Source organism: Siniperca chuatsi, linkage group LG8, assembly GCF_020085105.1.
Source record: "Siniperca chuatsi isolate FFG_IHB_CAS linkage group LG8, ASM2008510v1, whole genome shotgun sequence".
Classification (NCBI taxonomy): domain Eukaryota; kingdom Metazoa; phylum Chordata; class Actinopteri; order Centrarchiformes; family Sinipercidae; genus Siniperca; species Siniperca chuatsi.
In genome coordinates, this window is record NC_058049.1 from 31,401,380 (window position 1) to 31,428,616 (window position 27,237).

General features: G+C 41.9%; 1 protein-coding gene across 1 annotated transcript; it reads left to right on the forward strand.

Annotated features, from left to right (window-relative positions):
• The first annotated feature begins 2,214 nt into the window (after positions 1–2,214).
• Positions 2,215–26,076, forward strand: fbxo38 (F-box protein 38). The gene is made up of 21 exons (XM_044205863.1): positions 2,215–2,390; positions 4,375–4,595; positions 5,143–5,276; positions 6,050–6,213; positions 7,815–7,980; positions 8,211–8,486; positions 8,620–8,713; positions 9,214–9,344; positions 10,701–10,871; positions 11,116–11,258; positions 12,880–13,090; positions 13,727–13,924; positions 14,088–14,243; positions 14,676–15,395; positions 17,134–17,234; positions 17,695–17,797; positions 19,545–19,711; positions 20,370–20,515; positions 21,854–21,957; positions 23,050–23,163; positions 23,359–26,076. Exons 2-21 carry the CDS (start codon positions 4,462–4,464, stop codon positions 23,535–23,537), a joined length of 3,612 nt encoding a protein of 1,203 aa, XP_044061798.1. The 5' UTR covers positions 2,215–2,390; positions 4,375–4,461; the 3' UTR covers positions 23,538–26,076.
• The last annotated feature ends 1,161 nt before the right edge of the window (positions 26,077–27,237 follow it).

Here is a 27,237-nt window from a genome sequence, read left to right on the forward strand (position 1 = left end):
TTCTTCCTATGACTACCATTCCTATTATTATTAATTTATTAATATCAATGTTACCATTACATTATTACTATTTTAAAATTCTAGTTGGTATTTGCATTGTGCTTCCCTCTCTCTCTCTCTCTCTCTCTCTCTCTCTCTCTCTCTCTCTCTCTCTCTGATGGCCGCCCACCATCGAGTCTGGTTCTGTCCAAGGTTTCTACCTCTTAAAGGAAGTTTTTCCTTGCCACTGTGGCCAAGTGCTTGCTCATGGTGGGATTTGTTGGGTCTCTGTAAATAATTTTATAAAAAATACGGTCTAGACCTGCTCTAGTTTTAACCTTTTCACTAGGATCCTGGTATGGCAACCTGAATGTCCAAAACAAAAAAAGTCTGGGTAACATTGTTAAGGTGGCCAGCGAGCTCATCGGCAAGCAGCAGTCCTGCTGGTCAGATATCTTTAATCGCCAGATCCTAAGGTAGGCAGGATCGATTTTAGGGAGCCCAGACCATCCTCTCTTTGAGGCATTTGATCTTCTTCCTTCAGGTCAGAGGTTTCAGTTTAGTTTAGTTTATTTGCACATATATTTAAAAAATTAATTAAGTATATGGAAAAATAGTTGAACATTGTGCAGGAGAGGTTTGAAGCCAAAATGGCTAGTGAAAATGCCTCCCCTATATAAATATCAATAGTCATACTTAAATAAGAAAAACAAAGACTGCGTAATTCATCAATAGTCATGCTTAAAGGTTCAGGTTTCCAGGGAAAAGTGCAATAGATTTTAATTTTCCTGTGTCCCTAGTGCAATAAACATGCTTAACTTAAGCACAAAAGGTAATTGTAAGCTTGCACCTATGCAGTTTTTGCTCACACTTAGCACTCTAGCACTTTATCTCATCCAATCCTATAATAATACATCTTTTTATTGTTGTACTGTTATCTGTGCTCTGCTGCAAGCCGAATTTCCCCCCAGTGGGACAATAAAGAACTGAACAGAACTGAAAATGGAGTATTGGCAGTACTCTTGGCATTGGCTAGAGGAGAATAAACTACCAGGACACAATTTAATCTGCTCCGATTCTGTTTCAGTCCTCAAGAGCCTGAGATCCTTCAATTCCAGCTGTCACGATATTCTTTTCAAAGTGTTACAGGTACATTCCAGACTCATTCAACAAGGTACATCAGTTCAGTTTATGTGGGTTTCTGCACATGTAGGTAAACAAGCACTACAGAGAGATACAATAGTTTTACAAGTGCAATTCATCATTTAGAAGGTAGGTGTCAGGTTCAAGATACCTAGAACATTTAAATCATATACAAGGAAAGAAAGACAAAGGCATTAACTTAAGTTTTACTCGAGGAGAGTAAGCATAGATGCATTCAGTTACATCTCCTACTCACTCTGAAGTGCATCCATGCAGCCTCCTCTTTTTTATTCAGTTTAGGAGATTCCCTGTTACATAGTTTTCTAAGGGGTGGGGGAAGTATATACTGCTACAATAAGAAAGGAAACAAAGTGATGTTGTCAGGTCTATCTCGTGAGAGCGGCCTTGATGGCAGCCACAACTCATGAGACCATCTGGTGCGGTGTCAGCCTGCCCTGTCGGTATGGCAGGGTGCGTTCCTGTTAATCTCACAGACACAAGTTTAATAACACACATACACACACAGCATTGCTGTGTACTTTAAAGGCTACTCAGAACAAAACATAAATGGGATAACTTTTGTACATTTTTATTCTAACAGTAGGTCAAGAAAAGAATTCAATTTTATTTATATAGCGCCAATTCATAACAGAAGTTATCTCATTGCACTTTTCCTATAGAGCAGGTCTAGACCGGACTCTTTATAATATTGATTACAGAGACACAACAAATCCCACCATGAGCAAGCACTTGGCGACAGTGGCAAGGAAAAACCTCCTTAGAATAAGACTTGGTCATTTCCATCTGAAAAGCACCCTAAAGATAATAGGAAAGCATCCAACTGGTTTATGTGAACAATGTGAGGTTGACATGTAACATGTAATCATGGAATGTAATAAGTATTAGCAATGCATACAGGGATATCTTAGGAGGGCTGGAATTCAGAATTTCAATATAAAAACATTCATGAACCCGTCAAGAGGAGCAGTTAGTAAAACTTTCTTTGATCTCATCAAACAAACTGGATTAATGGGTAGGAGTTAATCTCTGGTCCACACTCCGAAGCAGAAGGTGGTGGGAATGCGCCTAATACGCTGGTGGCCAACCGCCGTTCAAACTCAAGAAGAAGAAGAAGCAGACGAAGAAGAAGAAGAAGAAGAAGAAGAAGAAGTGCTAGTGCTAGAGCTAAGCTCTTGTGTTTAGCAAACACTGCTGTATACAGGATGGCTGAGGAGCAACACCACAGCGGCTTTCATAGAAACATACCGGTAGGTTAGCACCATTGCTAAACCCCTTGGTAAAGGCTATTCAGCTTTAGTCAGCGTGCTGGTTGTATTGTTTATTTGTGTGGTTTTGTCTTTGTGTACAATGTTAGCTGCGGCTATGCTAACAAGTAAGCTAACGTTAGCTTTGACAAAGACCAGGTTGAACTTTATAGCGTGGTGTCGATAAAGGAGTTTGACAGGCGTGGAATAATGGGGCTTCTTCAGTTTTAATGTTACTTCTCACGTTGTAAATAAACGTTAATCTGTCACGTGTTTGTAAACCGATGTACTGTCGTTTGTCAGTTGGTTAACAAACATGAATAACGCTGTTAATGTTTTGTGGTTTTGCTCCAAGCTTCCCAGCCACAGTGACATGCGTTATGTACCTCGCCATCAGTGAGTTGTTTTCCTTTTAGACTTCGCCTTCACACACTGGCCTTGAAACGAAGTGTATCTGGAAAGTAACGTGACTGGCATTACCTAACAGCACCGACTTCCATCATTAGAAATGTGTTGGTCCTGGTGCGGTGAGACAGACTTTCAGCCCTGAGACTACTTCATGCAATTCCATAAAGCTGTTGGACTCACAACAGACAGAATCATAAAAAAAGTTGTCAAAATCTGTGCAGCAGAGGCTGAGATATCCTGACTTTTTGTCTCTAGTATGGGTCAAGCTCCAAAGACACTGGATCCTGTAATTCCCATAATGCAACTTGATAGCATCTTTCCTTAGACCCTGCCACATCTTTCTAAGTCCACACCTCCACCTCCAGATCAGATCAATTCAGGCTCTGTTATTGTAATATAGATAACCTTCAGGGTTATTTTCTCACACTTGACAAAGTCCCAGCGGAGCCACAAGTGTTTTCACAGGCTGAGTGAGATTCCTCGGGACTGATCTTCATGTATAAAAATTGGGAGTTCTCCTTTAAATCGGGCAGTACCTGGTCAGAGAATCAACATGCTAAAAGTAATGCCTGCAAATTGTATTTACCTGCCAAGAACCACGTGGCAGATAAAGAGTTACTGAGGAGCTGGTAAACACAGTTGAGTGTCTAGCGGTGAAAGAGCCAGATGATTCTCTTTGGAGTTGGTGGAGACCTAAACAGAGCTAAAGCTGCTTATGTGGAGGATAATTTGGTTACTGTTTGTTGCTCTCATCTTCCATTACTTCCATCACATGGAGAAATCAACTCCAGCAGAGAGTGTTAAAGTGCAGCAATTTCCAGGCAGCCAGACATTCAAGGGGTTCATATTCAGCCGATGAGATTGCTAGAGAAGTGATGGAGACTGGCAGAGTTGTCCTGCAGCTGAAGACACACCTGCACAGGCAGCAGACAGTGAAGAGAAACCTGGACAATGTCATTATTATCATGTAGAAAGGAGCTGAATACCCAGGAAGAGCCTACATGCATGGACATCCTATCCTGAACACGTTCAGACAGAAGCAACGTGCGTGCACCCCGCTCTGTGTGTTTCTCAGGTCTTAACTGTCCCTGTTTCCTTCGCTTGCGACTTTTCCTCACGTGCTGCTGAAAGTTGTTTTATGGTTCCTTTGTTGATCAGACCTACAGTTAACACAAATCCACTGCTTTTAAGATGAATCAAACGAATACAATCTAAAAGTTTGGAGTAGTGTGGCATTACATCTGAGCTGGCTGTGTTATAAAACTGCATGGTGTGGTGACGTGGTTTCAAATCAGCCTGATCAGCTGCAGCGTCCAGTCGTGAACAGATACAATAAAGGGGTCGTGTCGGTCTGATAGAAAACTTCAGTGAAGGGTGGGCTCGTTTTCCCGCGCTCCCCATCCCTCTGAACAGAAATAAGTGAATCGAGACGTCCTTCGCGATGGCAGACCGGATGAATTTCCAGGTCGCCCGAGGAGCGAGGATGCATGAAATAAGGCAAATGAGAAAGCTCTGAATGTCTCTGTATCCTCTTCCCTTGCTCCCATTAACTTATCTTCCTCTGTGATGTTGTGTCCAGAACTGACGTTCATGTTTGGGAAATAAAGTCTCCAGGCTGCAGGAGGGAGGAAGTGTGTGTGTAAGCCTGAGCAGTGACACACAAGTGATGGGTCCTAGGAGGAAGGCCTCTAAACTCCAGCCTGTAGGGGGCAGCGGTGGAGGGGAGCTGGTCCCGAGACACAGTGAGCCCAAAGACTACATCAATGAGCTGTCCCATGAAGTCCTGTGTCATATATTCAGGTACACTGCCCTCCAGCTACACCATGCTGTTGGGACTTTACAGTATATCCTAGGGCTGGGTGGGGGGGCTACAGTATTTATGTTTTTATTGTCATGTATCTTGCATGACCATTACCATGAATAGGATGTCTGCACCATGCTGGTGATATCACAGTTGAAAAAACACAGTACAGTTTGTTAATTTTCCCTTTTATTTAAATGTATTTGTCTGATATACCTGGAAAAATCAAGGTACTTGAAAATCATATAAAAATCCAATACTGCCTTAAAGCAGTCCCGCTTACTGATTTGCAACATCAACAACAGAAGGACAGCCACTACAGTATTACAAAATCTCTGATGGTTGACATCTCATGGTGTGTGTGTGTGTGTGTGTATATATATATTTATATTATATATATATTATTGAATATGTATACGAATATGAATATGTATATGTATATGAATATATATATATATATATATAAAAAAAAAATTAAAATAATGTGCCTTTACACACCTTGACCTAAGGTGCAAAAGGTTTGAAAGTTTGAACACTGTTTTGTAGGTACCTTCCCATGAAGGACATCATGTGTATGGAGTGTCTGTCCAGAAAGCTTCGGGAAGCTGTAACTCTGTACCTGAGGGTGGTCAAGGTAGTGGATCTGTGTGCTGGCCGCTGGTGGGAGTATATGCCTTCAGGTAAGAGCTTGCAGCACAACCACTGCATCCCTAACAAACAAATAACTAAGAGTGTGTTCAGTGCTACAGTACAACTGCTTCGAGGTTTTTGTTTAAAAGAGACATTACTAAGTTCTATCATGTGATGTGGGGGTTAAGGCTGAAACGGTGGTTGTCAGCCTGTGGTGAAAGGTGGGCCGTGACTCTGCTATCCTGAATTCAGTGGCAAGTTAATTCCACCACTGTGGGACCAGAACAGGGACGAGATCGCAGGGTCCTATGAGCGACAGGGTGGCCAGTCGTCCAGAGGCAGATGAGCGTAATGGCGCCAGAGTGTAGGGTTTAGGCGATGGCTTGGTGGTAAATTAACACCAGAGTCTTGAACTGGATGTCAGCTGCAGCAGGAAGCCACTGTAGTGAACAGAAAAGCAAAGTGGTTTGGGAGAAGTTGGGTGAGTTGACCATGAGGTGTGGAGCAGCGTTCTGGACTAGCTGCAGAGGTCTGGGGGCAGATGGTGAGGAGGGAGTTGCAGTAGTACAGCAGGGGGGTGACAAACACCAGTGACTATATCTAGACCAGTTTACTACTTGTGTATACCAGCTTATTTCACAGGTATCATTTTTGGATTCTTTAGCCCAAAGCTGAGATATTTGTGCCCTTTGTGAATGGCACCATAAATGAAAACATGTTTGTGCTGCATGAGAAACTCTCATATGGTTCATCATTTGATAATACTGTTCTTGCACATATTGAGAAAGTGGCCTAAAGGTGTTTATTGTGTTTTCTGGTTTAGGCTTTACAGACAGCAGCTTTCTGCTCCTTTTGAAGAAGATGCCAGATCTGGAGCAGCTATATGGCCTCCACCCTCGATACCTGGAGAGGAGACGAGTCCGAGGCTATGAGGCTTTCAGTATACCTGGAGTCCTGGAGGCACTACAAGCCTGTCCCAATCTGCTGGTCAGTATGTAGTGTGAGAATGATATCCTGCTGCAGAGAGGTGCACTTATACATCACATAGAGCCAAGAGCATGCCGGTTTTCAGTCTAACAAACAACCGTACCAAGTGATTCTACTGATTGGTTCCTCCTGAAATGACCTTCTGTAGTGTTTGGTTGGATTACTGCTAGTCCCAAAGTTAAGTCCACTTGGTAAAGAGTCTGTTTTGTTTTCCCCAAACCAGTTCAGTTCTAATCCAGTTCACAACCACAAAAAAGAAAGACAGTCAAATGTCTGCTCCAGGTTTTACCGCAGATCCCCCCAGAACAAATCAAAGTGGATATAGCAGTGTCCGTATTGGCTGTTCAGTAACAGTTTACAGTATATACGTCCATCAGTCAGTCACTCTGTAGTCAGTCAGGTTTGCAGTGTCGGCCTTAGCTTTGCCAAGACCGGCAACTCCTGGAGAAACTCCGACTGGGAAATACACACCTCCACTGGATTACTCCTCCCTCTGACGGACTCCAGAGACGAGGCTTGTGTTTTACCGCGAGTTGGCTACAGTGACGCAAACTTTACAACACGATCTGCTGGTGTATCTCTCCTCCACTGACCAAAAATCACAGCAGCTCTGAGACACTTCGCTGTCTGTCGCTGTGCAGGCAGAGCCTGCATGTCACTCGCTAGCATCAAGCTCTGTGTATCCAAGAATAGAGACTGATTCCGATTTTAGAGGGGAAACATTCACCGATTTTTGAGCTTATTAAGTAGACCTTTTGCAGGGATATGACTATGCAAAGGTACTCAGAAGGCTGCTCTCTTAAACAAGTAACTTAAGTTTAAGTATTTAAGTTAAATATTTGCTTTGACATGCGCATCCTGGGATGTGACTATTGCACATGCGCACATCACGATGACGATGCTGAAACGATTTATCGTGCTGCCCCAATTACTGCATGCTCTTGGTATTCTGTGGCACACAACAGTCTGTCCTTGCCCACAGGCTTGTGGTAATCTGTCTGTAGAGAGCCAGAAAGAAGAAGTTCATGCTTGTAGGAACAGAGGCATTGTAGGTCCTCTTGAGTTAGTTATTCCATTCAGTCAGCGACTTTGTTGCCTTGTGATTCAGCTAGCCTGGTTTTAGAGAGACACATGTAAGCAACATAGTGAGCTTAACCCTAAACCTGAGTAAGATCAGACTCTGTGTTTCATATGGAATTGAAAAGGGCTTTTAAACATTTCTCAAACAGTGCTGTTGAAGAATATACTCTTTGCCTTGGACCATCTGTCAAACTGCACAGGATAATACAGTGCATGTGTTTTTAGCAAAACATGACACTAACCATTGGACCTTAAGTTAAGATTTTTTGGCAAACTACTGGTTCCAAGATTAAGAGTGGATGTTCACGCTTACTAGATTTTTCCAAAGCTTTCAACTGTATGTTGTGGTCTTCCTCAGTAGATGGAGATGAGAAGTGAGCTATCGCCATTACAACTAAGCAAACTCTGTCCACTGAAGGAAAACTGCAAGATGGGTTTGAATGGGGGGCGGGGGAAGCTAGGAAGTGGACCTTGAATTCAGATTTCTTTTTGTCAAATAACCTTATTTGACCTCATTTCAGGGTGTGGAGACATCCCATCTGGAGCTGGTGGAAGCCATATGGAACTACATGCCTCAGGTTCACATACTGGGAAAGTTCCGCAACCGTAACGGGGCTTTTCCCATTCCCGCTGAGAACAAACTGACCATCCCTATAACGGCAAAGATCCAGACCCTACATCTAGTGGGTGAGAAGGGCCGCTCTGCTACTGCCTCCGCACTACAGCTGAAATACAATGGAGTAAACTAATCAGAAATACTGGACGGACGTCAGGGCATGAGTTTGTGATGAATAGACATGCCTGAAGATTGTTCCTGTTGGCTCTGAGGTCCCCTGGGGGCCATGCTGTGTCACCTCTCGTTTAAAAAAATACCATAGCTGTATTGATGTACTTCACATAGTGTTTGTTTGTTGTAGGTGTGAATGTCCCAGAGATCCCCTGTGTGTCTATGCTGCGCCACCTTTACCTGAAGTGGGTCCGTCTCACCAAACCACAGCCGTTTAAGGACTTTCTGTGTGTGAGCCTGAGAACCTTTGTCATGCGGAACTGTGCAGGGCCGACCAACTCCCTCAAATATGTTCCCCTGGTTACTGGTTTAGCATCAGCCCGGAACCTGGAGCAGCTGGAGTTGGTGAGAGTTCCCTTCCTGGGAGGGCTCATCCAACATGTGGTGGAGGACAGCTGGAGGTCAGGTGAGGAGAGCGTGTGTTTCTAAACAGCCCTAAGTGTTGGTTTTACCAGAGTAATATATATTTAGTGATTCATTGACTTGCTATTTGTTTTTGGTCATGACAGATGATTTGCTGTGTGTGTGTGTGTCTCCAGGAGGATTTCGGAACCTCCACACCATTGTGTTTGGAGCCTGTAAGAATGCTCTGGAAGTGGACTTGGGCTACCTCATCATTACTGCTGCTCGCAGGTGCTCAGCCAGTCATCGATTCCTTAAACGGACTGAGAGAAAAACACTTGTCCGTATACGGCTTATGTTTTTAAAGCTAAATGCAAAGGGTTTCATTGGCATCTTGTGGGCAAATGTGGTAGACACAGTTTAGTCACTGTTCAGTCTTGCACAGTGGTCTGTAACAAAGTAAATGAAGAACATCCAAAGTAAGAAGTTCAGTGATACTTACAGTATATGAGATTGTCAAGTTGCTCATAGGCAGTACGTTGTGTCCATATTGCAAATATCCGTGGCCAGTATATTCAGTACACAAAATGATGTCAGAACAATTATCACAGCATTATCTTGCAATCCATATATTCTAACATTTACTTAAAGGTACATTGTGGGGTTTTCTTGTAAACAAACATGATTTTGTTAACATTCAAGTACCAGCAGAATAGGTTGTGAGTTGCTGAATATTGTTTTAATGGCTTAAATACATACATTTAATGACATGATTTCTGTGTGTTTAACAGACTTCATGAGCTGCGTATCCAGCCTTCACTGACTAAAGATGGCGTCTTCTCAGCTCTCAAAATGGCTGAACTAGAGTTTCCTCAGTTTGAGACGCTTCATCTGGGATACGTGGATGAGTTCCTGCTGCAATGTTAGTTCCTTCTCTCAAATATCATCACCAGGCCCCCCGACAGAAATGAGCGATTCTCTCTTGGCTTCTCCTGTACTGACCTTCTGATTTTTTTAATTAATAATTTTTCAGCATTTTGCCTTTAGGTCACAGTACAAATACAGACAGGAAATGGTAAGGGGAGGGGTATCAAAGGTCCCAGTTGGAATTGAATCAACATCTTAAACTCCAGACCACCGGGATGCTTCTGCTCCAACTGGCAGAGTTACTCATTAGGCACCAGGCTCTCCCACAGTTTGTTGTGTTTATTGTGGCCCAAATGACTGAACTCGCTTCACCTTTTTATTATTAAGGGTTCTGTAAATGAGATTCTGAACATTAATATAGCAGCAAGCAGCTATTTGCTATATAAAGACATAGTGGAGAAATGGCGTCCTGAGCAGAGGATGACGTCACACCCCTCTGCCTGTTCTCTGATTATACAGCCGGTCCGGCCACGTGTGCGTGTTAGTGCACGTGAGTCCCTCGTGTGAGGAGAGCTGTTTCTTTTCTCATCTAACTCGGTGAATAAAGGATTTATTTCGACCAAACCAGAGGTGGTGATTGTTGGAACAGTGGAAAGTCTAACAAAGACGGTTCTGGTGAGTTTTATTTTGTTTCTGTAGAGTTGGAATCAAGGGTGTTTTACGATGATCTGCGAGGTAAAATTACTGTTTTTCTCAATGGAGTCTGGTCGCGAGCAAGAGCGATATAACGGTTGTTTCTGGTTAAACAAAAAGGATCTTACTGTTTAACAAAAAGGTCCATCTCTATAGGGATCCTTTTCCATAATGTTGCATTTTTAGTGGACGTACGCTACTTTGACGGGCGCATTTGTCCCCAAGGATTATGTTGCAGCCATTGCAGCCCGTGTTGCTGCTGCCGGCTGAGGCGTAGAGCCAGAATATTTTAGTGAATAAAAGATTTATTTCGACCAAACCAGAGGTGGTGATTGTTGGAACAGTGGAAAGTCTAACAAAGACGGTTCTGGTGAGTTTTATTTTGTTTCTGTAGAGTTGGAATCAAGGGTGTTTTACGATGATCTGCGAGGTAAAATTACTGTTTTTCTCAATGGAGTCTGGTGGGCCGTAGTGTCCATTTGTTTTGGTCTGAGATGCTGGTGCACTAGTGTGACATTTAGTGGCAGTTAATGTCACTTACAGCTCCTTTTTAAACATTGTACTAAAATTTGTGACAATTTTTGTGTTTCAGTAATTTGCAGCAACGTTTAAAAATCTAAGTTTGGCAGTAAAAAAAGTCCAATTCTGGGTACTTGAATTTCATAAGTTCATGTTACAGGTGTGTGAAAAAGTGCAACGTCTTATGTGTGTATGGCAGGTAAGATGAGTCATTCGGAGCTGGTGAAGTACGGTCTGGCTGATGTCATTGAGAACCCCGGCATCATCACTGATATTGGCATAAAGGTGGTGAACGAGGTGTTCACTAATATTAAATACCTCCTCATCTACAACTGTCCCCACCTGCACAACCCTCACCACTGGATCACAGGTAAAACACACATCTGACTCACTCTCCACACTTAAGTCCCAGTACTTGCCTACCGTCACACATGGCTCGAATATTAATATCCATAAGTTTGTGGCGATCTCAGTTTCCCTATATAATAGAGAGGGTACTGGATGCCAGGTAGACGCTTCATTTTGCTGCCGTCTTTATCTCTCACTCTTTGAGTCTTGATGAAGTGATGTAGTGCGCTGTGTAGCTGTTATGTTCTGCCTGTTTCTGTCCTCAGATCAGTCCAGATGGAGCCGTCTTGTTGATCTCACTCTGGTTCGCTGTCATGCTATCAAACTGGAATCCTTCTCCCAGTTCATAGAGTTACTACCCAGTCTGGAGTTTATCTGTCTGGACCAGATGTTTAGAGAACCACCCAAGGTATACAGTATGTTCACAAACACACACACACTCACAGTCATATGCACCTTTCACATGCATTCATGCATACCTCACACATGCTTACAGCATTTTCTGGAATATATCTGTCTCAAGCATGCACGCAGAATCCCTGAACTATATATGAGAACTGTTTCACTGTAAAGCTTTCTGTAGCAGACCCTAGGTGTTTCTAATCTGCTTGATGAACAAATGTTATTTCTTTCATACTATTAAACATTAATTCATTACAAATGCTGTTTGAATTTATGTGTAAAATAATGCATTGTGCTCAGTGACCCTCCAGTGTATTTATAACTCAGGCATTCTTTATATTAACCATTGCACTTTTAAAATGCTCAGTGCGTCGCCATGATGTCTTGGCCCTGCCAGCTGCTGATTGTAGCTACATTTAGAATATGGGCGCTGCTGAGGGGACAATAAGTTGGTCCCAGGATGTACTGTGTCAAAGGTCAACCTTCCCTTAAGTACAGAGCATTAGAATATCATCTGGGGTGTCATCTACATGATTATATATAACTTTGCTTTGATTTGGTTTTGTGATTTGTGGGTTTTGAAGGGAGCCGTTTTGAAATCTTTATTTATTTTTTAATGTCACATTTTTTCAAGATTCCCTCCAGATACTCTGCTTTCGATCAAACATTTTCTGACATGGTTTTCCCCACAAACATTTTCAGTAAACTACTTACACATTCTTGCATAAAAAGTTGCATATTGAACCACGATTGGCATCCAAACTCCAAATGAAGTAACAGTAAGCAAAACTCATTTTGACTAAAGGAGGAAGTAAATTGTTAATCGAGATGTTAATACATCATTCCTTTTTAGGGTTGAGAAATTAAAAAAAAAATGATGTTGTTCTTGACAGTTTATGAGATTGCAACTTTAAAATGCACCACCCTCACTTAAATGTTTTCCATATGCTGACCTGAGTGCAGACATCAGCTGTAGGCGTACTGGTGGTGTGTACAGACGCTGCTGTGATCACAGCCGATGCTGCACTAACCACCTCTGTATTACATGCTTCAGCAGCTCTTGTCTGACCTCTTCACCTGCGTGTGGCTTTGCCTTTTGTCTTCTTCTTCGTCACTAACCTAAACCAACCTGCTAAACTCCATGCTCTGTAGAGTTTTTTTATTTTTAGTGTTAATAAGATGTTTGGTCAGTCCTCGCTTTCTGAGCCATTCTCCTTTTTCATTGAGGTCTGTTAAACGTGTTGTAAAAACTGCCCTTTTGCCCTTGCAATGTTTCAAAACAACCTTCTGACACACACGTATAATTCTAGCTTTAGAAAAACTACAAGTTAGCTAGCGGTGTCATTGTCAACACTTCCAGTTTCATAGTGCAGGCCTACCACTGCCTTTACATCAAAATGCATTTATTGTGAAGCACATGGAAGATGCTTGATGAGTTGTCATCAGCAGATGTAGTGGTGACTTAGTACTGATTCGCCAACTGATAGCAGAAACACTGAATTTTATAATGAACAACAGACGAGGAAATGTTTTGTAATGTGAATGGTTGATGTGTGGCTGCTACCTGATCTGCCTAATAAAGTTGGTGTATGTGCTGATGCATATTATGCATTGTGTGTGTGTGTCAGGGCTGTGCCAGGGTGGGCCTGAGTGCAGGAACTGGTATTGGCGTGTCCTCAGCACTGGTCAGCAACCAGAACTCCAACAATGACAATGACAACAACAACAACCACCACCACCACAATAATGAGGCCAACCTGCCTCCTGCTCCTCCACCTGTCGTCAACAACAACATCAACAACAACAACCAAAGGCAGCAGCAGCAGCAGCAGCACAACGGCAAGTCCCACCTACATTAGTCAGCGGAGCAGCAGCAGTCGTAGCACAGCAGCTCGTTACCATCATGGATTGTGGCTTCTGAAGTATTTAGATCCCTTCGCTTTTTCACGTTTTCATTTGTTATGGACTTAACTTTTATATCAGATTCAAATTATTGCCAGCAATCTTCAGAAAATATTCCATAGAAACATAGCAAGGCCAAACAGTATTGCAAATTGTGCAAAAGGACACCTATGTCCTGTCTGGGATTGTTAGTGCTCTGTACAAAGATAAAGTGAGTCAGATTCATGAACACTGAGTTATGGCAATTTAAATTTGACATGTTGCTGTTGTGCCACCTAAAAGCCAGATGCCATCACCAAAAGTGTGAAAGCAGTATGTTAAGTAGATTGCTTTCAAATTTGTTTGTTTTTGAGAGATCCTGTTAACAGACAAACACAACATTATCTACCCTAATCAGAAAGTTTTTCTGACTTCTGTTAGCAAATTGCGGTATTGTCTTTGTGTTGTTATATTTCTTTGTTGTTGTTCTTTGATGAGGGTCGCCCCTCTGATCTCTTGAGTATAAATATAGGTTGATGATGATGATAGCCTCCTTGGTGAAAGTAAGTAAAGAAGTTTTGTTTGTTTCCACAGCACCAGTGGAGGTAAATGGGATGGAGGATGAGGAAGAGGAGGAGGAGGAGTTGATGATGGAGGAGGAGAACATGGAGGCTGAGCCTCAGATAGAGCTGAAAGGAGCAGAAGAGGAGGTGAGAGTTGAAGAAGCTGACGTGTCTCCGGGGCCCAGTCGTCCAGCTGGAACACCACAGCCTCCTGATGAGGAGCAAGCAGGTTTGGAGCTGCTCTGGTTTTGATCATTAGCGGAGGTTAAGACCAGTTTCCCTGACAAGTTGTTGTTGTGCTCCTACACTCTTACTCCCCATTTTATAAATTGGAAAGCTTTTCTTATTAAGTTATGATGCCTACTGTTCTGATATATCCTTCCCACCTCCAGGTCCCAGTGGTTTAGTCCAGCAGTGCAGAGCAGCTGGCGCTGCTGTTCCCAAGCCCCCGCTGGTCATCTCGGACTCGGACAGTGAGGAAGAGGAAGGCCTTGTTTCAAGGCTAATGCCAGCTTCCTGTTTGCGGCAGCCAGCTTCCTGTGCAGAAGGTGTCAGCACAACACAGAACACACCCAGCAGTCACAGCAGTGTGTTTGATGAGCTTACCATTGCATTTACATTGGGTTGTGGATGTAGACTGGGGTCTGTCACACAACAGCTACAGTATGAGGGCATATGTGAGGGTAACAATTCTGGCCTTTCTTGTTCAATTTAAAAAATTGTAGAGTGTAAAATATTTTTTCCAGTATGTAGACACACACACACACACACACACACACACACACACACAGCTGAAAACAGAGAAAATATGGTCAAATACACACCTAAATTTAAAGACCTTGAAAAGCACAAGAGCTTGGTTTACCAGGGTTTTTTAAAACATCAAGTCAAAGTCAGTTTATTTTGTGAAGTTATTTCTGGAGTGAATGGAAGACAATAGTGCCCCCACCAGTGTAACATCCGTGTGTGTGTGTTTCCAGGTAAAGGAAAGACTCCTCTGCGGCGGAGCAGCAATGTGGCTGTGTCGGTGGCAGGCTCGGTAGATCAGACAAAGGCCCAGGTGTTAGAGAGCAGCTGTGAGAAGAGCTGTCAGGTGACCAGTGAACAGATCAAGGCAGACATGAAGGCTGCTGCCGAGAACAGCAGGAGGACTAGCAGCAAAGGAATTACTACTGAGGCTGGGGAGACCACCGCAAGGCCCGGGGCCGACAGTGAGACGGTACGGGGCTCTGGGAGTGCTGGGGCAGCAGCAAGGACCGGAGTTAGGCCAGTGACTGGATCTGTGGGCAGGGTTGGACCTGGGGCAGCCACATCCAGGCAGGTGGGTGGATGTGGGAAGGTGGTGGCAGGGACCTCCCACAGAGCAACCACAACCACTGACAGAGCTACAGGAACTGGCAGGACTAATGATGGCACACAGGGCCCATCTGGAGCACAGACTGGGGACAGTTTCACAAGAGAGGCTGGGGCGAGGCAGAGCTCTGGTCCTGCCAGTATGGACAATCTGGAGCCCAGAGATGCTGCTGTAAACCATGCTCCCAGGAGACCAGTACTGCTGGCTGGACAGGGAGAGAGACCACCTGCCTCTGCTGCTGGTTCAGGTTCACAGCAGGGTCAGGCCAGAGACAACTTTGTTCCTAGACGACCTTTGACCCGATCTTGCACCCGTATGTCCTCTGTGTCCCTGCTACCTGAGACAGGTAAGACTGAAGTTACAAACACAGAACACAGTTAATGTGTCCGCTAACATATTAACACTTGAGGAGTGCAACTAAAGCTGTGTTTTGTTTAGTTACAAATGCTTGGGCCTGTGGTTTCATGTTGGTGAGTTATTTTCATAATCAGTTAATATGTTGATTATATGTTATTTTATGCACTGTACTTTTATTGAAAGAGAGTTAAATGCATAAAGAGCAATTCCTCAAACAATCCCCTCTTTTTCATTTTCCCCCCTCTAAAGTAATCTCTTAACCACTTAGAACAGTTTGAGACAAAACATATAACTGACGCATATTTATATCTAACACACCCTTAAAAGATCCCCATCCTGATCTAAACATCAATGTCCCAAGTAGGAAAAACATGAAAAAGAAATTAAACCATAAGACCAAAAAAATAAATAAAACAAAGATGGGAGACGTCTCATATTCGCACTGTAGTATATCCAAGAAGTACTGCTGTGAGATAATCCACAGAAAGACAGCACACATCAAACTAAAAACTTCACAAGGGATTATAAGCAGAAGTGCTGATAATCACATAAGCAAGTTTTAATGGAAAAACGGGGGGTGGGGTGTTTACTGAAGAAGCTATAAGGACATTAGAATTATTTATGAATCATTATGGTTTGTTTGGGCTTTTTCATAAATGATAGCTAGATACAGTTATGAAAGCAAGGGGAAAAGAGTATATAAATCAAGGAATCAAACAGAACTAAAAATCAACACACAGACCAGGTTAGTCAACTGTCTGCCCTTCCCACCACAGTACAATACCAGTCATAATCATAAATCATGGGAGACGGGTCTGGAAATACACACAGATTGGTGTAAAGTGTGTCTTTGTTGGACAGTGCATATGCTGTAACTACATCGTTTTTGATCAGTCTTCTGTGTGTCACACAACATCAGTTGGTCATTTCAACAGGCAGCTGCTGTGATCAATTCCATAAATGAACAGAAACTGTGACGGTGGCAGGGCCAATGCTCTGTTATGCAACTAAGACAGTCATAAATGTGTACTGTTTATACTATAATAATAGCACAGGGTATATACCAGTACAGTTGCTGCGCCTAAATTATTTAAAATCATCTTATTTTATGGAATTTGTTTAGAATTGCTTTATCATTGAAAGCATATTTGCATGACAACTGCATCTACATGTACACAAATAGAAATGTGAGATTTGTTTTAAATGAATATTTTAGTGCTAATTTGAGGCAGTAGCTACTTAAAGGGGAGTTCTACTGCAGATGTTTTTAAAAGTAGTGTGACGCCTTCAGTGTCTCAGAGGGAGCTGTGTGCAGTCTGATCGATGTCCTCAAGTGATGTCACTTGAGTCAGCGTTGGTTGGGGCTGAAGACTACAGGTTTGAAGGTGAAACAAATAGGCTACCACTACTAGCATAGCACACCTGATTGTCCGACTGAACTGTTGGCAGTTGAGTTGCATTGTGGGTAATGTAGGCACCAGGTTTTGACAATGAAGAAGAATGTGTAGGATAAAAATGACATGATTTTGATCCTTTATTTATTTTTTTTCTCAAACTGTCCATCATGAGTCTGACAATTCTAAATCGATGGAGTACGCTTTTAACTTACAGCTTACAGCTGTTAAAATAGTTGACTTCTGTTTGGCCTGTTTAAACGTGAACACACTCTGAGTGTTGCTTACTTTTGTATTGTTTAAGGTGATATTTTTGCTGTTTATGTTGTGTAGATCTTTCAAGAGCCAGGCCTCGAGTAGCAGTGAGGAGGAAACGAATGGCTGACAAATCAACCAGCACCTCAGACCCGGTCACTGAGGACGACCACGTACAGGTACACACACACACACACACACACACACACAATGCAATTCACTGTGACATTACAGTCTTATAGTCACTGTTTATCAGTGTTAAAACAAGTGTAATGAATTCAGCGTCATTCAAAGTTCAAGGGGGATGTGAATACTTTTTATATGCACTGTACATAGTTTGTAACAAACTTCACATAAACTTGTTACAAAGTGATTTTCAAAGGTTTTCCTCCCCTGGGGGGAGCCAGAGTGTTGCAGGTGGGGCTCAGAGGGAAAATCTTGAGGTCAGAGGGGCCTTTTCCCGCATGTTTGTTGTCTTAATCAATGGGGACAAAACAACATTAGTAGATCTGTCTTTGGTTACTGTTGCTTGCCAGGATGCACATGTGAGGGGCAGTTAACATTGGCTTTAACAGTTACAGTATACTTTGTATGCTTTGTTAGTATTGTTGACATACTGAGATGCTTTTGCTCGTGCAGATTTTGTCTCTGAAGAGTAAGAACCTGGTGGGCATCACACTGACCAACTGTGGAATCACTGACCTGGTCCTCAAAGACTGCCCCAAGATGATGTTCATTCATGGTAACAGACAGACAAGGACACTGATATTTGACAACTCATATTGATGTTTTTGTTATTTTTCTTTTTGCTTTACTTTGACTAAATATGCACTAATACTCTTCAACTAAAAGCTCTTACTGGAGGAAATGGTGTGTTGGTACCATTTATGCTCTTATTATTATTATTATTATTATTATTATTATTATTATTATTATTAAGTGGTTTTGTGACCCAAACTGTCCAATGTACAAATGTGGAATTTGCAAGGTAGGTACTAGAGGAGAAAGGCTAACCATATAATAGTCATAAAAACAACCTGTAAACCAACACGTTTTGGTTCATATGTCACTGACTGTACATCGCGCATTCAGATGCTTCATATCCACGCGGCCCTTACATACAGCTGCATGTAACGGTATAGGCCGCGCTCTCTAATACCTGTACACATTTTTTACCATCATAAAGTATTGGAAAATCATTTTTGTGAACTATTGTGTGTTTATTGTTTTTTTTTTACTAAGACAGGCGAAAATGGTGTCAAAACATTCTTTGGAACCTTTATTGTCAAAAATCTGTTACAGATTTTCTGTTTGCTAGCTATGTAATCTTTGACTGTACAGTGTCATTTTTGGAAAAACACCCAATCTCACCATTACAATCTCCAGATATCACCAAATTTAGTATGCATATTCTAGTATTGAACGTTTGAATATTTAATGATAAGGATTGCGTCGGGTGCTTGGATCTTTAAACTTGCTTGTAATTCTAGTGATGATGTTGGTCTGATGAATCGTCAGGGGGTTACCAAAAACTTACAGAGGCCATGAATATGCACAACAATTTATTGTAGTCTTGTGAAGAGATCTTGGTCTGCACCAAAGTGTTGGATACACTGACTGATGACCGACTGACTGAGTGCCATTCTCATTCCAGCAAGAATATAACAACCTCTTTGTTAGAGAGTGTTATACAGTATAAGTTACTGAATTAACCTTTCATAAGGGGACCTAATGAAGTTACAAATATGACTAAATTACACAATAGAAATGACACCATGTCACCCACACTGTCTGCTATGTTGAATATCCAGTGTAAAGTTTGGAGCTGTCTGTTTTAATAAAGTCAGTATTGACAGATCATTTTAGCAGACATATTGATATTCAGGGCCAGTAACCTGTGATGTTATAAATGAGTCAAACATGGGGAGAACACGTGATCATTACCATGCTTCAATACAGGGTTTTGTATGAAAGCAGTATAGTCTTCTAAATAAATCCAGTTTAAAAAACGGTTCCCCTCTATTTGGATAGTCCGCCTACAGATAGTTTATAGAGCATTTGTAACATTTCAGCAGCTTATTAGTTGAGATTCAACAGTTCAGCTGTTTCACAAATAAAGGTTTGGTTAGGGCGTGTTCATGAACTGTCACATGTACTTTATTATCTGTTAAACATCTACAGACAAAGCGAAACAGTTGAAATGTTACAAATACTCTGGACACTCTCTGTAGGCGGGCTGTTCGAGTACAGTGTTACCTAAAAACCCTTACCCAACTTAATGTTGAGTTTTAAAAACATAGTTTCATGTAAAATCACTGGATCTTGGGTTTAGCACTCCACCGAGAATCCCATTGTTGAAGCGTAACCTCCTTTTCCAGTACAGTTTTAAAAACATAACTCCCAGCAGTTTACGTTCAGTCTTTATGCTGAGTCAGAAAACGCATTCAGTCCCAAACTGCACTGTCTCTTTGTGTCCTCCCTCTCTGTAGCCACCAGATGTCGGGTGTTGAAGCAGCTGCGAGTAGAAAGTGCCCCGATAGTGAACAGGTTTGATTACGCTCAGTGTAAGAAACTGGACATGGAACAGGTCCTGGATCAAATACTGAAAATGCCTCCTGAGAGGAACCGCATCATCTACATGCGCCCTATGCACCAGGTTGGTTTCCTTAGAAACTGAATCCTAACCATGGATGTATTAAGAGAGCTGGATACGGTGGCAGCGCTCAGTCTTGCTGCCAATTTGTCTCAGTGACCACTTCGGTATTGCAAAAGGAAACGGCTCAAAAACCACTTGTTACAATGATCGGGCATGTTAAGTTTACTTTCCAAACTATTGTCATTAAGAAAACGAGCATGTTTTTATGTGTGTAGTCAAGCTCAATACAAAAAACGTTCAGAACTTTTTTGTTATTTTGCTCGTCGAGATGGATAAGGTCTTAATGAAGCAATCAAAGTACAAGAATATAGATTGCCATTTGTACGGCACGTTAAAAATTTCTGCATGTGGCTCATAGCTAAAACGTCTTCCGGCGAATATCATTTATCAAGGCTTTCATTTTGAAGTCTCTGGAAGTCTTGAGTAACAGTCACCAGCAACCTAGCTGATTTTAGCTTTCAGCCAGTTGGACATTTTGAGCTGCTTTTAGTTGGTAAATCAGTTTTATGCAGCAAATATAGTGAAGCTTTCCATAATGTTGAAATTGTTCTCCCTGCACCTGCTTGTCTCTCTTCACCCCCTGTCTCTCGTCTCTTCCCTCGTTCTCTTTGCCCTCACTGGAACGCTCCATCTCTTTGCTTCTCTCTCCTTTCTTCAGATTGACTCAGTAGCATTGGAGCGTCAGCTCTTCCAGGGGCCCTATCCCTATCACATCGCTATAGTGCATGAGTTCAGCAACCCTCCAAACATACGCAACAAGGTTCGCATTCGCAGCTGGATGGACACCATAGCTAACATCAGCCAGTGAGTAGTATCTCTCAGAATAGTCCACCCTAGTGTCAGTGAATTGCAGATGTTGTCCAAACAGTGCTGGAATGATTATTTTTTGTTGCCTCTGCTTCCTCTGTCTCTTTGCCAAATTTAATACCAGACACTACAATGTGTGGGCTACTTTTCTAGGATATAGCTTTGAACAAAAATGTTGATTGGTAGTATGTTGTTACCATGGTGACAGCAGCTGTGGTCATGGTTAGACAATTGTTAATTGGGTCACTCACTCTTAACAGTGTGTTCACACATACTGAACAGATGCAAAGAGGCAGTCTCCCACGATCCTGAGTGTGTTTGTGTGGAGTTATCCTTAGACTGGCGCGTGACGTAGAAGGCAGCCTCCCGGACGTAGGTTGTTAATGCATCGTTCGTCTTGTTCAAGTCCCGGTATCTCGTACAGAACTGGGAAGCCGCTGACTGAGTGGATCATTTGGTTTAAAGTTCTTTTATGTAACTGCATGCAGTGTCCACTTTATTAGGTACGCCTTTACAGTCTAATGCAATCCAACACAACTGTTTTGCCTTTTACAATGCCTATAATGTTCAGTTTTTGTTGACACTGTCATAGAGGTGTTAATTCAATTCAATTTTATTTATATAGCGCCAATTCATAACAGAAGTAATCTCATTGCACTTTTCCTATAGAGCAGGTCTAGACCGAACTCTTTCTAATATTGAGGTCATAGTTAGTGATGGTGTTGTACTGGACTGCATTATACTGAGAGGTGTTTCTAATATTTTGCCCCGCTCATGTTTGTAGGGTAGGGGCAAAAACATAGAAGCACCTCAATACAATGCAGTCCAGTACAACAGCACCTTTAACTCCGACCTCAGTAATAAACATATGATCTACACATCTCATGTTCAGATGTACCTAAGTGTATGTGCTTGTTTAACACAAGGAATAAAATATGAACGGATTGGTTGTCATCATTATTATTGAAGGCACAATGGCCAGTTTTAATTTGCTAAGTAGCTATAAATAAATGTAAGAAGGTTAATCACTGTGTGCCTGTGAAAGAATACACATTCATCACACACACACACACACACACACACACACACACACACACACACACACACACACACACACACGTACGTGCTTGCTTGCCGCGCATAAACATTGGATGTAGCAAAACAGAAGGAAACCTCTAGAGAAAGACAAATGAAGCCTGTTTGATTAAACCGTGATCAGCAGATTATTAATGACCACTGTAATCTAATGAAATGCAAAGTTGAACATCACTGTGAACATGATCTATCGCTGGTGAGCCACAAACCGATCTCTGCATGTTTTTGTCTCTCTCTCAGAGAGTTAATCAAGTATGAGTTCTTCCCAGAGGCCACCAGGACAGAAGAGGATGTGAAGAAGTATCCCAAATACCCCTGGGGCCGGGACATCTATACACTGGAGGGTAATACAGTCACACCTGCATTAACCCTCACAGATTTCTAGTTCACCACTGAAGGTAGATACGTACATACACATCAACCAATCATTTTTCTTCTTTGTAGCCAGTAACACTTTTGAATCATGTATGGTGCAATTATTAAGGAGCAGGACAGTGTTGTTGGATTTATACCAAAACAGTTAGTCTTATATTAAAGTGCTGTCACTCAGATTTAATTTGAGGGTGTTTACGTCCAGATGAACAGCGTAGAAATCAGTGCCATTTTTATACATAATCCCTCCCACCTAAACGTATTGTGCATGTTAAAATGAGCTTGAAAGATGTCTTATTGAAGCCTCCAACTCACAGACATCATCACACTCTTGGTTGATACTCTGTACCCTGTAATGCAGCCAGCTTCACTTCCTGCTTGTTTGGATGGCTGCCATGTCTTTACGTTTAGGAGCTTTTTCCTGCTGCACTGCACTATAAAAAGGGCTACGAGGCCTACTGTGTTCACCCAAAATGAACACAATCAAACACCCCTTGAAGCTAAGAGTCAGCACTGTAACCTCACAGTCATTGTGTCATTTCAAAACCAATGTGCTGGAGCTCAGAGGCCGTACAAAACTGTGTCACTGTTCTATTTACAGAACATACAGCATACAGTGTCATGTTCGTTTCACATTGCTTTAAAATTGAGTAAAAGCGTAGCGTTTTCCAATGGAATCAGTTGCAGTCATGGTTTACTGATCAAAATGATTTATTTTTTAACAAGTAAATTAGTTATTTTGCCAAAATAGTTGTAAAAGAAATCAGACATTTCTCCATGCTACACCATAGCTTCAGTGATACCAAGCAGTACACCTTGTGGAAGATGTATTCCATTCTGAATGGCTGAAGGAGTCTACTGTGTGTTAATAAATGACATAGAGAAACAGTGTGTGAAGCTAAAAGTCTTCTGGATGCATCACATGGAAGAGAATTTATGGTTTTCATTCCAAACAAAACAAGTTGTTATGCTTCAAACCAACCAACCAGCTGGCAGACTGGAGACATATGAGATGTGAAGCTTCTTCTTTAAAGTTAACCGTCTTCTGTGATGTTATTGTTCAGGAGTGGTGGATGGTGCTCCCTACAGCATGATAACAGACTTCCCCTGGCTGAGGACTCTGAGAGCAGCTGATCCCAACAGCTACGCGCGCTATGACTTTGAAGACGATGAAAGCAGTGAGTGCAGTCAATACATCCATCTGTCCTATCAGCAGTCACTCCACTTGGTTGTTCCCTAAATGTACACAATTCTTAGTATTACCATTAGTAATAATACTTAGTACCATTACAGTTGTCTCTGTGACTGACAAAGACAGAACCTGATCATATAAGCACTTGAAATGTTGTCCTCTCTGTTGTGTCGCGTGTTAGCCACAATCTACGCCCCACGGCGTAAAGGCCAGCTGTCAGCTGACATCTGCATGGAGACCATCGGGGAGGAGATCTCAGAGCGCCGACAGAGCAAACGAGGAGTGTTTCAGAGAGTGGTGGTCCTCTTCCTCCATCACTGTGATACACCAGGAGAACCTGTGGATGATGACTACATCTAGACTCCACAAAACACCGCCCTGTCAGAGCTGTGTTCTTACACACTGATATGCACATGATAACTCAGAGACGTAACTAGCTTCATGGAGAAGGAATAACTACAGTTGAAGGGCACTGGGGGGGTGCTGCCAAAGATGAATGGAAGTGGCCAAAACTCAACATCTTCCAAAGATTGTACACTTTTGTGATTCCGTTCATTAGGACCAGATTGAAGGAGTAATCAGTTATCCCTTTTTAGTTCCATGAGGGAAAATACATTTTGGATTTTGGAAACATTTGGAGGAGGTTCATAACATACATGTGATGCTGATCTAATTATTTAAGCAAAATCTTAAGGCATGTATGAGCACCATAGCATACTGTGAAATTCTCAAATAAAAGCAGAGTAAAAGAAAAAAAAACGTCAAGTTGGAGAAGATTATAGCTCAAATGGTGAATTCAGCATAATGTACATTTTCATTTAGTGAATGAAAACTAAAGGCTTTCAACATGAGCTAGTTAGAAATAAAGGCCTGGGTCTAATATAGTCCTGTTCCAAATAAAGGCCTGGCTCTTTCTGCTGTTGAGGCCACTGTTGACAGCGTAACCCCAGTGTTTTCATCTGCTTTTCTTGTCTATCGTGCTAGCCCTGAACACATGCAGAGAAAGGACTATGCTGTGGTGTTGGTCTGATCTTTCATCTGTCCACTGCCACAGTCTGCCTACCTCTGTTCCATACATGTCCAATCACAGACAGAAATGGCAAAGAAAATATGCTTTTGGAGTAAATTTTATTTTCCTTCAACATGCAGAAGCGCTGGTGGATGGTATGTGTCATGGTTTAGCATTTTACCTCAGCAAGCACTAAATGGAAAGGAGACAAAGAGATGTTCAGTCCATATGAAGCAGAAGAAAATGGAACAGTTGTGGATTAACTTCCCTGCGGCTGATTTTATTAAAGTATCAGTCCTCCTTGCATGTCAGGCCTATTTGAATAAAGACTGCCAGGGAGCTAGACTTTATAAAGACTTTATGGACTTTATAACTAACTCATGTCCATCGAAACTGAAGGATCAGATGAACTACATTGTGCAGCTCAAATTTTCGCTCAAATTCTCACTCAACCAGCCTGAGCTGGACACAAATCACAACACTTCCATGCAAATATACCGTGTCCCACATGGCTTTGTCGTGTTGAGATGCTGTAGTTACCACTGACTAAGCAGTATAAAAGGAGCTAACAGAACAGCTTCAAAACTCACATACAACATCGGTCTTGTTGCCGTTGAGCAGTTCTGACCTTCCCAATGACCAAACAGAATGCTTTTGATTGGGTATTGCAGCCCTGGTCAGACATGTCCAAATATATAAGAATGAACACATCTGAAGCTTCTCTTTTCTCTCCATCATCACTGTCATAGTAATGTGTCATGTGGATAAACTGGGAGGTGTTAGAGAGAAATATACAACTGTGAGTTCATGTGCACAAGCAACATACATAAACAGGGTGACAACAGGAAATCACAGCAGTACAGTATATGTATGATGTTGCCACTGGACATCTTATCTTCCTGGTTGGCTGGTCATGCAGATAATGCAGCTTTATGTTTGTTTTTGATCCATGGCAAGTTTAAAAAAGGTGAGGGCCCAGGACCATGTGGAAAAAATAGATTTCACTTCTGAAATTCTCCAAACATTTTTCCATGTGGCTCTACTCTGACTTATTCCCACCTCAGCCAGTGTTGTCATACATGAGATCATACAGTGAATATCACTGGGATACAGCTGAGGATAATCTGATAGACACTTCTCAAAGTGGTGAAATTAGAACAATACAGCAAACAAAGACATACCAAACATACGCTCAACAGTCTATTCTGTAATGCACAAAGTTGGAAACTGACAAAACAAAACTGTTTAAATGTAGGTGGAGTCAGCTGACTGCTCAGCCCGTCTCCTGGTGCTTCACTGCTTCTCCAAGTCTGTGTGATGTCTGTCATGGATAGAAATCAGACTGCTAGATTGAAATTGTATATATTATGACAGATGGAGGATGCTCCTATCTCTAAAGTATTTTTGGGCCAGCCCTTAACCTGTCATCTATAAGGAGTTGTAACATGAACTGAACCACCAAACTGAGAAATGACTTATTTTCATTGCTAAGGATTACTAGCCCAAAATGTTCTGGATTACTTTTTGCTTTAGCATCTTGAAGGAATCAGAGAATTGGTTGACTTGTAAAGGACTTCATTGGTCATATATATGGACAGCTCTGCCCTGTAGGACTGCAGAGAATGGATAGAGCTGACTGTTCTAGGTTCAGGATGTGGGTTCTCCTCAAATATGGAAAAGGGGTTGCTTTGAGAAAGATGGAACAATGTCATTAAAAATGTTGAAAATTGAATTTGCAGGTTCTATGGACTGAATATGATGCAAGTCCAGCCTTGTTTGTGTATTGTGTACAGATGTCATGGATGACGATATGCTTCCATGGTGTTTATATGTTTATAAGGAAAGAACAAGACTATTTCACATATTAAAAAATAAAATAACGGGAAATAACTTCTGTTGTCTTTGTTGTTACATGTCCTCATTTCTGATTCTCTACCATTGAGGGTGGTATTTATTTTTAGATTCTAATATTGGAATGAAAATGGAGCCCTGTCAGTGATTTTTAAAGGAAAGTGGTCACAAGGCATCAAGATTTCTCCTCTAATGCCATTAAGCACAGCAAGCGTCAGTGCAATTTGCACATTATTTATTCACATCTGGTAAACAAAGTCAAGGGTGTGGAGCCACAAAAAGCAGTAATAGGCTATCTGATGATTCAAAAGTATAACTGATTACATAAGTCAATAAAAGTTATAGTTTTCCCTTAATTTTCAATAAGTTGATAAAAATTGAAAAGCTTTATAATACTGTCTTTACTTACTGTCAGTTGATAAAGCAAATATGAGCAGGTTTCAAATATTTCCACCCTAAATCGAGCTTTCAGCAATAGTTCAAGCAGAAAGATAATTATCATTCTAATTTCATCAGCTCTCACCAGCTCTGAGCTATTATCCAATCATTCCACTGAGATCTGTTTGTGGTTTTCTTGTCAATCACCGATCGATCATCTTAACTAAACTACGTTACCTTGTGTCTCTGCTGTCATTGTACCCAGTGGATTTCTGAGTGGCTGCTATTTATAGGGTTCTTTCTCTTTAAATCAATCTTATTGATGGGATCAATTCATTTGATACGAAGACTGAAGTCTTTGAGCCTACTGTTCATGACGAAGTTATAGAGCAGAACGGAGCTGACAGGAAGCACACACGGAGCAGATCTACCTGTACACACTGTTCTAATTCTGGCTTCACTAATCTCTGCTCTTCCTGCTTTGACAAGTTGGAGTACAGCAAGACGGAGTCACACTCTCAGTCTCTGTGTTGTGCACACACACACACACACCTCCTCGGCTGCCGTCAGTGAATGTAAACAGAGTGAAACTGCCCACAGCCTCTTGTCAGCCTGCACAGCCTCCTGCTGTTCCGCTGGACTTCCTGTGACACTAAACAGCTTCTGTTAGGTCACACTTCACACTGTTTCTACACAACACGGGCAAGCATCAATGATACAATGCATCATTCCTAGGATCATTTATTGAAGAGTCAATGCCATGGGTTGATTAATGTAAAGAAAGGGCACAGTTGGAGGTCAGAGGTCTCTGCAGGAGGAAAG